General features: G+C 38.2%; 1 protein-coding gene across 8 annotated transcripts in view; it reads right to left on the bottom strand.

Annotated features, from left to right (window-relative positions):
• RTTN (rotatin) overlaps nt 1-15,444 on the bottom strand; it is a 161,431-nt gene that overhangs the window by 99,457 nt on the left and 46,530 nt on the right. For all 8 annotated transcript variants that reach the window (XR_012655334.1, XM_075062917.1, XM_075062916.1 and 5 more), the window contains exons 16-22: nt 15,414-15,444; nt 11,926-12,065; nt 11,496-11,667; nt 8,687-8,786; nt 7,465-7,553; nt 2,492-2,609; nt 1,911-2,007 (exon numbers count right to left, since the gene is read on the bottom strand). The exon at nt 15,414-15,444 is cut by the window's right edge and continues 86 nt beyond it. Coding sequence is in view for 7 of the 8 variants with exons in the window: in XM_075062917.1 (XP_074919018.1) it covers nt 1,911-2,007; nt 2,492-2,609; nt 7,465-7,553; nt 8,687-8,786; nt 11,496-11,667; nt 11,926-12,065; nt 15,414-15,444 (747 nt within the window). In the remaining variant the exon portion in view is untranslated. The remainder of the gene's footprint in view (nt 1-1,910; nt 2,008-2,491; nt 2,610-7,464; nt 7,554-8,686; nt 8,787-11,495; nt 11,668-11,925; nt 12,066-15,413) is intronic.

Genomic DNA, 15,444 nt, shown 5'->3' with positions numbered 1-15,444 from the left:
AACTTGGTGTTGCCTCCATTTGACTCCTCCCCTCCTTCTGTAGGACTATGCTGCTCGTCTCTTTTCCTTTCCTCTCTCCTTCAGCGAGCACCTGCTATGCTCCTCTTCATTTTCCAACTCAGCAACCTGTTCCTTTGAGTTCTATTTCTCCATCGCTGGCCCGTCTTTCCTCTGCCTGGTTCTCTAGTCACATGCTTCTTACCGTTCCACTTTCCTCACCCACAGTCCCTTCTCAGAATTCTTTGGTCCTGCTTCCATCTGCACATCTGAGCTTATCCCCTGTGCCTCATCATGTCTCTGTTCCATCATCTGCTCAAACCCCCTTCTAAACTCAGCCAGAGTTTCCACCTGCATCTCCAATCCTCTTATCTTTTCTTCCAGCAGCTCTATCAGGCAGCACTTCATGCAGACAAAATCCTTTCAGGTGCCCCCTCCAGGACCATGTACATGCCACAGCTTCCACATCTCCGGTCATCCTCAGTGTGTCTCTCACTGCTGCCTCTGTCTCACTCATGGCCTTCCAACTCTGTGCCTGGCAGTCCACGCCAAACACCGCACCACAGGCCCCCAACAAGCACTGGGCTGCTGGCAGACCCTTGCCCCCTCCCTTATCTGGCTTGTTGGTTTCTCTGCCTTAGACTCCCCTGTAACCTCCCCCTGGAAACTCCCACTGAAACTTCCCTGTTAGCAGCTCTGTTTGCTGGCTCCTGTGCCGCTGCCTGAGTGCCTTATATAGGACCCCTAATCAGGTAAGCCCCGCCCCCAACTCAGGGCTCAGCCTCTCTCCCAGCACACGGCCCCTAGCAGCCTTCACACACACTCACTCACACACAAACTCCACAATACAATCCACAAACTACAAAAACCTGCTCCTCCAACAGAACTCCCACTGAAACTCCCCTGTTAGCAGCTCTGTTTGCTGGCTCCTGTGCCGCTTTTGCAATAATATTATAATTTAAGACATATTTTGATATTTACATCTAGAATATCTGTTGTACGTCTCTACTGTATGGTAACATTACAGCAGTATATTAAAGTGATATGGTCAGTTCAAATTAAATCTGTATTTCCTCACATAAAAGTAACAACTCTTTCCAATAAGTTTCAAGCATATGAACTGCAAGAAGACTATACTAACTTTCTTTCCAATGACTTAACATTTGTTTTGAGTGATGAAGCACATATAACTGTTTGTTTTGGAAAGACAAACATATTTTTAAATGGAATCCCAGTATTCTTTTTTCAGATTTTAAGAGAACAGAAAGATGAAGTAGACCCAGAGCTTACTGTGTAAATAATTGAGGAATGCATTTACAGAAAAGGTATGTAAACAAACACTAAGGGCTTTTACAATAATATTATAATTTAAGGCCAACAGAATTATTATGAAATATTTATATTGCTGTAGAATCCAGAAGCCTCATCCAGGTTCTGGCCCTATCGTGTTAAGCAGTGTACAAACATGACTAACAACGTATATATCAAATTGTAAGAAATGAAATACATTTCATTAATGCATTAGAAATAAATGTACAAAGAAAATCTGTTGAGGTTAAAGAAAAATTTCTTATGCCTCTATCTTGCAAATCACTCCACAGGAGTTATTCACTGTAAGTGCAAGGATCCAACAGCTGGAACAGGACCTTTGGATGAAGCCTTTAAAACCTAAGTCCACTGATATCAAAAGAGAAACATCTCTTCATATCAATAGGCTTTAGATCAGGCTCTATTTTAATTGTAGGATAAATATTTTGTGCAAACTCAAAAACATAACAGGAAAATTATAGATTTGGAAATGTAGAAATTTTGAATAGAGTTGCTGATGCACTTACTGCCATCAGAAAATCCCAGATATTGATACAAAAGGATAATGTAGAGAGGTATAATTAAATTACTATAGTTTAGCTCACCAGATTTCTTTTCCTGCTACTTCATCAAACAACAGAAGGCAAAGCAATGCTGCACTTTCAGTCAGAACAGCACAGTCATCTCGGAAAATCAAGGAAACTGAACAAAACAAGATAAATTTAAAACATTCTTCAATAAAACATTGGTAGTCAACAATACATACAAGTATCAGAGGGGTAGCCGTGTTAGTCTGGATCTGTAAAAAGCGACAAAGAGTCCTGTGGCACCTTATAGACTAACAGAAGTATTGGAGCATAAGCTTTCATGGGTGAATATCCACTTCGTCAGACGCATGTCATACATACGTACAAGAGCACCGAAATAGCCTTTTTAACTCAACAGGAGTGCTAACTTCAACAGGAACAGATTCATGACTTGAATCAGTAAGCCATTTTTTCTTAAAATGTTATCTGAAGCTATCTGAAGCAACCACAGACTGATCCTGTGTCAGTGAAGAGTTTGGCGGGTTTTTTTGTTTTTTTTGGGGGGGGGGGAGAAGAGTTTGTAAATATGTAGTCACACTTCAGACATTTTCTTTCCATTTACAGTACATCAAAGACACTTCAAAGCCTTTTAAAGTCACCTCTCAATAACGTTAGCAGGATAGAAGGCTGCTGTGCTAATGATAGGCGTGTAACTGGATCAGCATATACAAGTTTTCGTAGAAGTGTAAGGCATGGCAACATAATACATTCCATGATCTGAAGGGGAGAAAAAAAAAATATGGTAATATAGATGTCTCCCCATATGCAGAACTATATAGTCAAGTACATGAAAAAAAACTTAATTTACATCTAGTGGACATTTCTACTACTAATCCTCTCAAAAGACCAAATGCACCAAGACCCAGAAAACTGTCAACCAAATCAGAATGAATCTGGAAATAAGTGCATCCTAACTGGCTGTAACAAGTTCAGTGGGAAAATTTTAATTACGCCCAGGCGTAAACAGATATTTTTCTGGACTTCTAACCTCACACCCCTCTTTGAATGTTCATTTCAAAGACCAAAATTAAAGTCCTGTCTATATTTGAAAGATTTCCAAATAGCTCTGATTAAATAAATAAAGTATAAATAATATTTTATACTTTATGGCATTTTTCATCTGCAGATCTCAAAATTTAGTCACTGCTGTGCTGCACTTTGTTATCCCAAATTTACAGACAGGAAAACTGAAGAAGAGATAGGTGAGGTAACTTGCTGAAGATTAGAATGTCAGTGGACTAGCCAGAAACAGAACCAAGGCCTTATTCAGAATGTAAAGAGCAGAATAAATATGGACAATTTGGTCAGCGAACATCAAGAACTAAAGCCAATATCTCTTTGAGATTTAGTATTTCAGAGACTAGTCCATTCCTTTGCTTTCCTTAGCTTCTATACTTGAGATCTGTTTTGTGAATTCTGTTTGCATCACTATAACTAGAGGCTGCATCTGAGACTTTATTTAGATCTCTGCTCTTCCCAGCACTCTATTGGCAGCCCTCCCCAAAAGGATACTTACCGTACATATTTAAACAATTATTGAAAAGTTTATATTTCAATGTATGTTTTTTCAAACTAGTGTATTCAATTATTTTGATATTGTATGCAGTCAATATTTAAGTACAAAAAAAAAAATTGAATGCACATAGGAATTAAACTATGATCTCTTCACCGTAAAAGAGTCCCTTCAGATCAGGGTAGAGAGATTCTAGTGGGGAGCTTGCACAGATGTAGCTCATAACTGTTCTGTGGTTAGAGAACTTCACTCTCCAGGACTGTCAGTCTAGTCCAGGGGTAGGCAACCTATGGCACGGGTGCCAAAGGCGGCACGCGAGCTGATTTTCGGTGGCACTCACACTGCCCAGGTCCTGGCCACCGGTCCGGGGAGATCTGCATTTTAACTTAATTTTAAATGAAGCTTCTTAAACATTTTAAAAACTTAATTTACTTTACATACAACAATAGTTTAGTTACATATTACAGACATATAGAAAGAGACCTTCTAAAAACATTAAAATGCATTACTGGCATGCGAAGCCTTAAATTAGAGTGAATAAATGAAGACTCGGCACACCACTTCTGAAAGGTTGCCGACCGCTGGTCTAGTCATATTTCAGGAGCATTATGAGAGTATCAGTGACTGACTTAACCTAGCAAATATTCCAGTCATGAATTTTAGCCAAGTTATTTAGTTTTGAGGGGTTTTCAGACTTTTTGTGATGTAGAAGTTTATTTAGGAAGATGAAGACAGGTACTTCCCCTTTCTATATCAAACTTCCTCTTCCACCTGTCCACTTTGAGCATACCATAGATAAACAAACAAAACACACCAGCCAAAACAGACATAACATGGTTAGTGATAGCTTACTGTGATTTCCAAATTTCCCACACACACAATCTTCCCTCCACTAAGATCAAAAGTAAAATTTTCAGAAGTGTTTAAGTGACTTAATATTGACTTAGACTTGACTTTTAACGTGACTTAGGTTCTTTGTTAAGTTAAGCACTAAATTTTTACCCTAGATTCACCACCAGTACTATTTCTCAATCATGCCTATTAAGGGGTTTATACTCTGATATTATAGAACATCAGTACTGTAGTGCTAACTGTAGACAAATCTAGAAGTCAAATAGATTTTTCTATCTTAGTATTATGTATGTTAAACAAATACATGTTATCATGCTAAAATAAAATTGGTAAAATAGAACTGTGGGAATTAAACCTCTTCTGCTTGTCTTTGTTGATTTATGGCAGCAATAGCTTTGAGTAGATCTCACATTCAAGCTATCAGAGTCTGGCTATAGAACTTCTTAATGTGACTGAGATAAGATACCTTTTCCAGTGTCAATATTTAAAAACATTTCTTCATAAATTTAAATTAAAACTTCAGTACAATTAACAAGTGTTATGTGATCTTCTGACTCCTGAGGGAATTCTGCACCAAAAAATTAAAAATTCTGCAAAATTTGTCTATTCTCAGCTTCTGGTAAACAGAAGCTAGGGACATCATACGTGCCCATCCTGGCCAATAGCCACTGATGGACCTATCCTCCATCAGTGTATCTAGTTCTTTTTAGAACCCGTTTATAGTCTTGGCCTTCACAACATCCTCTGGCAAGGTGTTTCACAGGTTGACTATGCGTTGTCTGAAAAAATACTTCCTTTTGTTTTAAACCTGTTGACTATTAATTTCATTTGGTGACCCTTAGTTCTTGTGTTATGAGAAGGAGTAAATAACACTTCCTTATTTACTTTCTCCACATCAATCCTGATTTCATAGACCTCTATCATATCCCTCCTTAGCTCTTTTCCAAGCTGAAATGTCCCAGTCTTATTAATCACTCCTCATACGGAAGCCATTCCATACCCATAATTATTTTTGTTCCTCTTTTCTGAACCTTTTCCAATTCCAATATATCTTTTTTGAGATGGGGCGACCACATCTGCACGCAGTTTTCAAGATGTGGGCATACTATGGATTTATAACCTGACCTTGAATTCTATTAGAACCAGTAGTCAAAGTTAATCCAAGCAAATAGCCTGTGAACAGCTTATTGCCCAAGATGTATTTACATAAAGCACTCCAACACTTTGAAATAATGAACAATCATGAAATTAAGTGTTTTCTGATAAATCACAAACACAAAAACGCTATGGAATGTCTGATTGTTTGCTACAAACTCGTTCACTTCTATGGGTGACCTTGTCTGCTGAGATTTCCTTGGTGAATGCTCTGTAAGACAGCAGTTTTCAATCATTCAGGAAGCTGTTTTATTTCTATCTGTATGTTCCTCAATAAGCTTTGGATGTTTTACAATGCATATTATAGATTATGACCTGTTTGAGGCTGGACTTCAGGAGTCTAGGATGTAACCTTTAAAGACGTAATGTCTGTCTTTATGAACCCTTTAATATCACTTTTTAGTCTTCAACAAGCGAGAGATTCGAGATTTTAATTATTTTCATTAATGACTTGGATAGTGGACTGGGAACAGGATTATAAAATCTGCAGATGAGACCAAATTGGGAGGGATTGCAAGCACTTTGGAGGATATGATTAGAATTAAAAACAACCTAACCAAATTAGAGAACTGGTCTGAAATCAACAAAATGAAATTCAATAAAGACTAGTGCAAATATTACACTTCAGAAGGAAAAATAAAATATACAACTACAAAAATGGAGAATAACTAGCTAGATGGTAGTACTGCTGAAAAGATCTGAGGGCTATAGTGAATCACGAATTGAATGAGAGTCAGCAATGTGATGCAGCTATGAAAAAGGCTAACGTTCTAGGGTGTATCAAGAAGAGCGTTGTTTGTAAGACACAGGAGTTAATTGTCCCGCTCTATTCAGCACTGGTGAGTCCTCAGATGGAGTACTGTGTCCAGTTCTGGGTGTCACACCTCAGAAAAGATGTGGATAAACTGAAGAGAGTCCAGAGAGCAACAAAAAATATAGTAAGTACAGTAATTCCTCACTTAACGTTTTCCCAGTTAACATTGTTTTGTTATTAGGTCGCTGACCTATTAGAGAACAAACTCCTTTCAAGTCCTGTAATATTCAATTTTAAGCCCCCTTCCCCCACTCCCGCTCCCCGGCAGGAGCGCCTGGCAGGCAGAACGGAGCAAGCCCTCGCAGCCCAAACCCGCTACACCCCTGCCTCTACCAAGCTTCACAATCATCATTGGTGAGTACAGTATTAAATTGTTTGTTTAAAATTATTTAAAACTTATACTGTATATGTATCTAATGTCTTTTGTCTGTTGAATTTTTTTCAACCCCACACCCTATTTACATTAATTCTTATGGGGAAATTGGATTTGCTTAACATTGTTTCGCTTAAAGTTGTATTTTTCAAGAACATAACTAGGATGTTAAGTGAGGAGTTACTGTATTAGAAAAATTGACCTTTGAGAAAAGGTTAAAAAAACTGGACATGTTCAGTCTTGAGAAAAGATGACTGAAGGGGAACCTGATAACAGTCTTCAGATATATTAAGGGCTATTATAAAGAGGACCAAGATCAACTGTTCATGTCCTCCATGTAGGATAAGAAGCAATGGGCTAATGTGTAGCAAGGGAGATTTAGTTTAAGTATTAGGAAAAACTAACTAGAAGGGTAACTCAATTGAAGAACAGGATTCCAAGGTAGCTTGTGGACTCCACTGCTGGAGGTTTTTAAGAACAGATTGGGCAAAAATCTGTCAGGAATGGTCTAGGCTTACTTGGTCCTGCCTCACCAAACAGGACTGGACTTGATGACCTCTTGTAGTCTCTCCCAGACCATTTCTATGTTTCAGTGTTAATGGGGATAGAGGATTCTTCCACTGCAATTTAGATACCTATATTAACTACATATATGGATTAAGTTAATAGTGAACCTACCATGAGCAAAAGCCAAGTGAAGAAAGCAAAGATACAGGAAGATTACATACTTGTGTTCTTAGATTGTCATGTTATTAGTGGAATTAATGTACTGAAAGACTGTGCTTAAAAAAAGTGGTAGATACCAAGTTCTACTGCTTTTACCACAACAACATTTACAAAAAAAAACTCATGGTAATATTTTTACCTTGCCATCCCGATGTACACATTCAGTAAAGTAAACAAATAACTTATCTATCAGACCCAGTTTTTTCACAACAGCATGCATTTTGGTATCTGCAAGAGAAAAAAGTATTAGCAAAAGCCATTAGTTCCACATCAATTTTATATTTAACTTCCTGCATGGGAGCACACACCATTTTAATGCTGGTGAGATGTACTAATTTTATGTCACTGAATGCCAAAGCCCTCTATCCACCAAACAAGTACAGCACAAGCAATAGCAATGCAAGCCTCCTCAAAGCCTTGTCAATTTGTCTTACACCTATTCTCAAGGGGTCACAAGGAAGTTTGGTTTACACACCCATTCAATACTTGTCCTCAGGAATGAGGCTGCCGATAACTATGCCAGTCACAATAGTAGTTGTGGAGATACAGATGCCTGCCTACTAAGTATAAGAGAGACCATGAACTCATTTTCTCTCAATACACAGTAGACATCGGAGAATGATTTTTACCATTATTCCTCAAGTGAAATCCTGTATCACATTGCCAATCTCTTCCATATACTAGCCCCTGGAATTATTTTATTAAATACTCTGAATACAAGACCATTTGGATAAGAGACGACTCTACTGTTCCCGTGACTGCTCATGTTTTCAAGTGTAACTTAATCAAATCAAGTTAAAGACTGACCTCACCCACTTGAAGAAAGTACTGCAGTCTACAGAACATACTGTCACTTTGTAGATTATAAAGTATAAGCCAAGAATGACACTGAAAAAAAAACCCACCTACTCTTTGCTAAGGAGAATGGTCTCTTCCACACAAGTAGAAATAACTAGCATGGAAATGCAGCAATTTTGCAGTATCATCTCTAATAAACAAGAATAAATTAGGTGATAAAGTTCAAGAGAAAAAAAAAGGAAGGAAAAGACAATCTAAAAAGGCCTAATTTAAAGATCAGTCATTAGGTTTACCTTAAATTTGCAGAATTATACTTGCCCTCTCACCCAGGCTGAGCCATTCTTTTTTTCCCAGATAAGAGAATAAAATCTACACCCCTCATTTTCAAGCATAACAAGAGCAAGCAAGTAAATTTTGAACTTGGGCTATGAAATTTTCATGACAGATTTGCAATATTGGTCTAGTAATGTAAGGGTAACTTATGTATTTAAAATTTGAAAATAGCATTCCAAGCAGAAAACCAGCTCACCAGCACATGAATCAATATTACCAGAACAATTTACCTTGCATAATTATAGCTAGCTGCTCTGCTGCAGACTTTCTCAAAATTAGATCAATGGTGTCAGAAGTAAGAATACCATATAGTTTTTCCACTGTCTCTTCCTATTAAAACAAAACTATATTTAGAAATACATATAATATATGTCTCTTAGTTAAACAGGAAAACTAGCCTTCTTATTCCCTCAAAGTGTAGGAAATATTAAAAAAAAAGATATAAATAAATGTGACTAGGATACATTCTAAAAATCCTTACAAGCAACATATATATATATTCACTCAGAATTGATTGATCGTGGTATGATTTACTGAGCTTCTAAAGCATTTCTTGGGGAATAAAAAATTAACAATTTCCAGAATGTAGCAATTAGAAAGAACAACATATCATGCCCATTGGTTTTTAAAGTATGCAAATACAGAAATTTCAAAAGAGTCTTTATATACAGACTCATTTTTCTTGTGTAATTAACATGTGCATATATTCATGATGATGTGACGTAGTAACCTACAATAGCAGAGAACTAGGGTCAATAGTCCTATACCCTATGTTCACTAACTGTAAATGCTTGACATTTCATTGCAGTATAGTTGTAGCTAAATCCAAAAGACTATCTGTAAAATGGCTTGTGTTTAGGTCGGCTGTTAATTAAGTTCAACATATACAGATTGATTTTAAAAAAAAAGTAAGATCTAAGATCTATGGTAAATTGAGGGACTAGATTATTTTTACGCTGGAGAAAGAATGTCATCTTTCAGAACTCGTTTAACATTTTGATTTATTTTACTGGTTGCTGTTTGTTTCCATCTGTTTCCTGCAGACCATGAACTTCTAATCTAGAGCCCCACAGCCACAAGCAGGTCTTGGATTTTGTCTTATATTATAGATGCAGGATTTGCTTGTATGGTAAGGAACTGTCTTGCACTTATCGTATTCTGGATTACAAGCATCTGTTATTTGGGGCTGAGGCTGCACAACATACGCAGCTGGAATAATAAACTGTTTTCAACAAGTTTCAACATACAGTAACATGACCAAAAAGGTATATATTTACCTGCTGGCCTTCAGAAAGTGTGTGATATTCACCTATCTATATCTTCTGCAGCAGATATTGCACCTACCTAAGGGCCTGCTGTTTTTCCCCCTTCCCTTAACCTGTTTTCTTGTCTCTCTATCCTTCCATTATTAGCTCTACCAAGCAGAGACTCCTTGAGTGTCTCAAAAGAAACCAGCACATAGTGGGCGCTATTGTATATGATAATCATGCATTCTTCTATGCCAAAGTTACTTTCTACGGGAATTCCTTCCATGATTGTGAGACCGACTATGAGAACATGGATCTGTGGAATTTTGTTCAACCTGAAGCAAAAAAACACAGCTAAAGACAAGATAACAGTATGAAGAGACCTCTGATATTTGCTTTGATGTCAGCCTGTATTATTAAAAATTATAGTAGGAACTACCTACCACTATTACCAAAGGTTACGTAGTTGTTTCTCTGCTAATCCCATTTCAATTGTTCATATCTGCATCATAAAAAATCTTCATCTTTTGGGCTGAGATTTTCTAGACAGACTACCCAATATGAATATTTTTTGGAAACTGAGCAAAAAAGATTTCAGTTGTTTGAGTGAAAGGAAAAAATTTTTAAAAGGTACACTTTTCCCATTATTAGAAAAGCCTTGTGATCTTTTGTTTCCCAGCAGCACAAGTGACCAGAGGCAGAAACTTGACATTTGGCCTGGAAATATTTCACACTGAAAAGTGCCTTTGAGTGTTCTAGTAAAAGGTAGTTTTGATTTAACAGAACTATGACCATTTGAAAAAATGTTCTACTCATGCACAATAGAATTTGAACAAGTATGATAAGCTATTACAGTGTGCAGCTAAGTACATCCAGTTTGCATTTGTGGAGCTAACTTATCTGCACAGGGTAAAATCTTGTGAAGCTGAATAGTAAGTGAATCCACGTCTCATTCACTGTTGCACCTTGTGACGGGATGGACTAGGTCCAGAGGCCCTCTGCTGGAGGTCTCACAGCCCTGTCTCACCGTGCCCCACAAAGGAGCAGAGAAGTACTCCAGGCAGCCTACAGTGGCTGCAGGGGAAGCTGCCAATCAGAGGGGCTGCTGGAGGGCTGAGCAAAGGTCACAAGGGTCATATGAAAAGCAGCAAAGACAGAGCAGTCAGTTGCTGCCTGGAGCTGGAAGACAGAGGACTGGGTTCCTGGCTGGCTGAAACAGCAACAAGACTATAGACAGCTCAATGCGGGCAGGGCTGAGACCAGGTAGGACTGCCGAAGATCGGAGAAGCTAAGAAAGAAGTCCTGGCTGGCTGCAGGGACCAAGCAAGGACTGAGCCCAGAACCTAGCCAGACCAAGCAAAGGTACCACAAGGGCCCTATTGGTCTAGTTAAGGTCTGAGCCTAGGGAGGGCTGCTGAAAAGGACACCTCAATGGAGGATATTGCGATGGGCCCTGTTGGACTGTTATAGAGGCCAGTGTCTCCAGGGGAGAAGTAAAAGGTGGATGCCATCCCATTCCAAGGAATGGAAGGCTCACACTGGACCAGAAGGGGGCACTTGCGAGAGACGATCCCATTACATATCTTATAACATAAAAGCTACTCTTAAAGTTTGTAGGGTAGAGGTTCTCTGGCAGACTTATTTATAAGGTGCAAGACAACTCAAGGGAAAAGATTACTGCAACCTGCAGAAGGTGAAATAATTGACATGTAGCAGCCTTCCCACATGACGTTAATAAGCAGTTCAAAAAGGACAGAATTACAAAAATATGTTAAAAGGATATTTCGGTCACCTTAAAAATTGACTCTTTTGTATCATCCAGCTTCAGCTCAATAGGTCTTTCCACAACAAACAAGGTAGGAACACTGGAGAAAACACTACCATGCAAAAGAGGGCGCTTCAGGCTGGCCCCTTCTTCATTCATGAGATGGAATGTTAGATGTTTCAGTGCCACAGAACGGACTCTAAGGAAACAAAGTACTAAGGATCAAGATTCTTTTCAGTGGGGCATTTTAGCTCTTCAGATCTACATACAGAGTTAGAAAATGTCAGAAAAACACACTGATAATGCTTAAGACTTACTTCTATTTATCATTTATCCACAACATTTCAAATCAGCCCTCACTGTAAATCAATTAAATCAGTCTTAACAGTTTAGGTTAGACTTGCTAATATCACGCATCAATCACAAGCTGAAATTATTACAGGACATTACTACTCACAACTGCTTTTTTGAGAAGAGAAGTCGTAGAGCAGCCCTTAATCTAGTAGTTCTAGGGAGAATCCCTTCTCCTTTGTCAGAAGCTGTTTCGCTTAGACTGAGGATGCAGTTACCCAGTGTCTCTTCTGTGTCTGCATAACCCTAAAAATAATTAGACAAACTGGTGAATAGGTTTTTAAATAAGAAACAAGCATATCTACTTTTGACAAAACACAAAGTCGTATGAATGGAAACTATGTTTTCCAGGTAAGATTATATTGAGTTGTACTAAGTACTTCATACGAAACAGTCTTGGAAGCGCACGTAAAGCAAGCAGCTCATAAGTCTTGCTTCTTCCCCTTAAGTACATCTGGGGAAGGAATTGCCTCTCACACTTTCTAATTCAAGTTTAGACAATGATTACCTTTCCAGAACACACCAAAGTTGAATTCTTACAACCCAGTAATTTAAACAATAGGACGCCACCTATCTTAAGACAATAGAAGATGGACTATTTTAGCAATTGTCACTTTGTTTCAGGAAGTTAATCATTTCAATTCTGCAAAATAAAATGCTTCCATAAAAACCAGGTGTGACTGTAAGAGTTTCTCAATGCCTACTAGTAGAAAGCCAACCATATTGTAACTCAGATCAGCCCTGACATATTCACTATCCCCTCCACAAACACTGTTGTCATAGTGTGTATCTAAAAGATATGCCATAAAGTATCATATATAAACTGGTGACAAGCTGGTCCCAAATATCACCACTTGATATATGTACAGTTTGTGTACAAAGATGTGTGCGCGCGCGGGCTGGAAATATGTTCTTAATATGTGTTTTGGAGGCAGCGCATAAATCCAGTCTGCCTTAGACGAAGATACGTGGATTCACCTGTCTGACTGGCTTGATTACAGGCAGAGAACAAGGAAAGAATATTTACATATAAGGTAAACAAAGCAATCAAGCTAACAAGCAGCAGCTTTGCAAGCTCCTTAGAAATCCTTCGTGACTCTTGAGGCTGAGACAATGGACTTTGGGTACTATAAGAGCAAAAAGACATTTGAGTTATCCATCGCTTAGGGGACATAAGGTACAGTACCCTCTGAGTCTGCGAACATTGGATCCTCTAGCCTGAGGGGCTACAGCAGTGGTTTTTAGCTTTTTTTTTTTATTTGCAGACCCCTAAAAATTTAATAGCTTGGGAAAAATTGTTTTAAAATAATTCTAGACATTTTGGGGGAGAGAATATATTCAAAGCACTCACAAAAGTGTTCATTTCCATGATAAAACAACCCACCATTAGTTATCTAACAAAAATCACTGCACTGTATGTTTACATAGCAAATCACAAACAGGACATTATTTGCACTCAAGAGATTGTAATCTGAAGCCCCTGTGCTTGGATTAGGCTCCATGAAAGTGTCTATTCTTACATAGCTCACTGAAAGGATCAATGCCTAAAATAGAAAAAATATGGAAACTGTTCAGGAAAAGGGAGATGTAGGAAGAAAAGTAGGCCCAGAAGTAAGAAATTTAAAGGAAAATGGGGGAAGACAGGTGACCGTGTGTACTTAAAGATTAGGCAAAAGGAAGGAATCAAGAAGAGTCAGACATAACATGAAGTACAAGCTTGTAGGAGTAGAAGCACGTAGTAGAAGGGAGATTTTAGCACCAGACACAGATATACAGGATGGAGCAAGTAGGATACGGGAGAAAAGAGAAGGGCAAGAGTTCTTGTCGGATTGAACAGGGAGTAAAGATAAGCAGATACCTTTTGCTCTAAGAGCATGTCCACATTGCAGCAGGGATACAAGCTATAGCTGGTGTAGACATATCCACACCAGTTGTACTCTAGCTAGTTTGCTAAAAACAGCAGTGAGGATGAGGTAGCACAGGTTGCATCAGCAAGTACATCCATAGGGAGGTGTGGGGTTGAAGAAGAGGAAGCTTGGACACACCATGTTGAAACCCATGCTGCTGCATCATCACTGCTGGTTTTAGCAAGTTAGCTAGAGCACAGGTAGTGTGGGTACATCTACACAAACGGCAAATCATACCCACAGCTAATGTAGACAAACCCTGGCTTAAAAAGCAGGGCATGAGACTGGCTGAAGGTCTCAGGACAGTAAGGGTCATTAATTATGTTTAATCAAGACAACAGAAGAGTTTCAAAAAGACAAGCTACCCTAATGGAGGATAGTCAATTCGTGCCAATACATAGTAAGATTATTTAGGTCTGTTCTGCACTAAGTTTCATGAAATTTGAATAATCAAGGACCTCCCACAGATGTCCAAACTTAGGAGACGCAAAAAACAATGAGGGAAAATAAAGCAAAAGTGGTCAGATCCTTATTATTTTTACAATCTATGTTGTAGTAGCGCCGACAGGCACCAATCTATATTGGAGTCCATTATACTAGATGCTACATAAACAGTAAAATACAGTTCCTCCCTCAAAAAGCTTGCAATCTCATTTGAGCAGTATGCCATAAGTGAATGTGTGTTCATCTACACTGGAATTTTCAGTCATGCTCTAACAAGTGTTGATAACTACATATTAACGAACACAATTGTAATTTCTACCATAGACACTTCATGAACATTTGTTTCAGGATATGAACCTTTGTTCCTTGTTGTGTCTATTTTCAAATATAGTTGGGTTAGTTAATACGTTGTCAATTAACTACAAAATTCAAGTCTAAATAAATCCTATGACAAGCAAAAGGAGGAAGGAGCTTAAGGGAAACAAATAAGATCATGTGGTTAGCTACTGCACAACTTTTTGGTCTCTAATCTTGACATCAAATCACTGACAAGAAAGACAGATACTTAGTATTTTTCCATTCTGAAAGATGAGAATGTTGTATAACTGCAATAAAAATTGTTGTATTTTCCTTTACATTAAGATCTCTCAGGCAAAAAAAAAAGCAGACATAATAGAATAAAAAACAAACAGAGACTAAAGCTCCAAACTGTAGTATACGAGACCCTGATCCTAAAAAGATTTCCTAAGGGAAAGCTTCTTGGGTTTTTTCCATTTACAGTTTGGTGTTTTTTGTTTTGTTTTAGTGTTCCTCTGGTCTGGGAGGTTTGAAGGCAGAAAAACTTGTAAAAAAATACTTTGAGATATATGTTAGAAATACATTAAAGTTTCAGTTTTCCTGAACCTGGAGGCAAGAATTTGGGCTGATGGAAAGAGTTGGGCTCTGAATTGACACAGGGAAGAATGGTCTGCCATTTTGTCTTATCTCTACAGGTGTACCAGATTCTTCAGTTGCAATGAACTTCCCATATTTGCTTAGCATACATACAAAACTGTCCCCTATTTAACACCCATATATTTTGGCCTACTCAAATGAATATTACTTGCTCATCTATTCCACCCTCTACCTTGCTGAATTTTCTTCTCCTTGTGTAACATAACAATGTTGCAGTATAAGTGTTCTTACGGTAAAGTAATCAACCTCAACTCAAGATAAACTGTGCTTTAAAAAAAGCTGCAGGTACCTGTAAAATTGGAATGATGGGATAGAGGGCC

This window comes from Chelonoidis abingdonii, chromosome 2, assembly GCF_003597395.2.
Source record: "Chelonoidis abingdonii isolate Lonesome George chromosome 2, CheloAbing_2.0, whole genome shotgun sequence".
Taxonomy (NCBI): domain Eukaryota; kingdom Metazoa; phylum Chordata; order Testudines; family Testudinidae; genus Chelonoidis; species Chelonoidis abingdonii.
The sequence above is the reverse complement of the archived record's forward strand: the minus strand, read 5'-3'. Positions and strand labels throughout refer to the sequence as shown.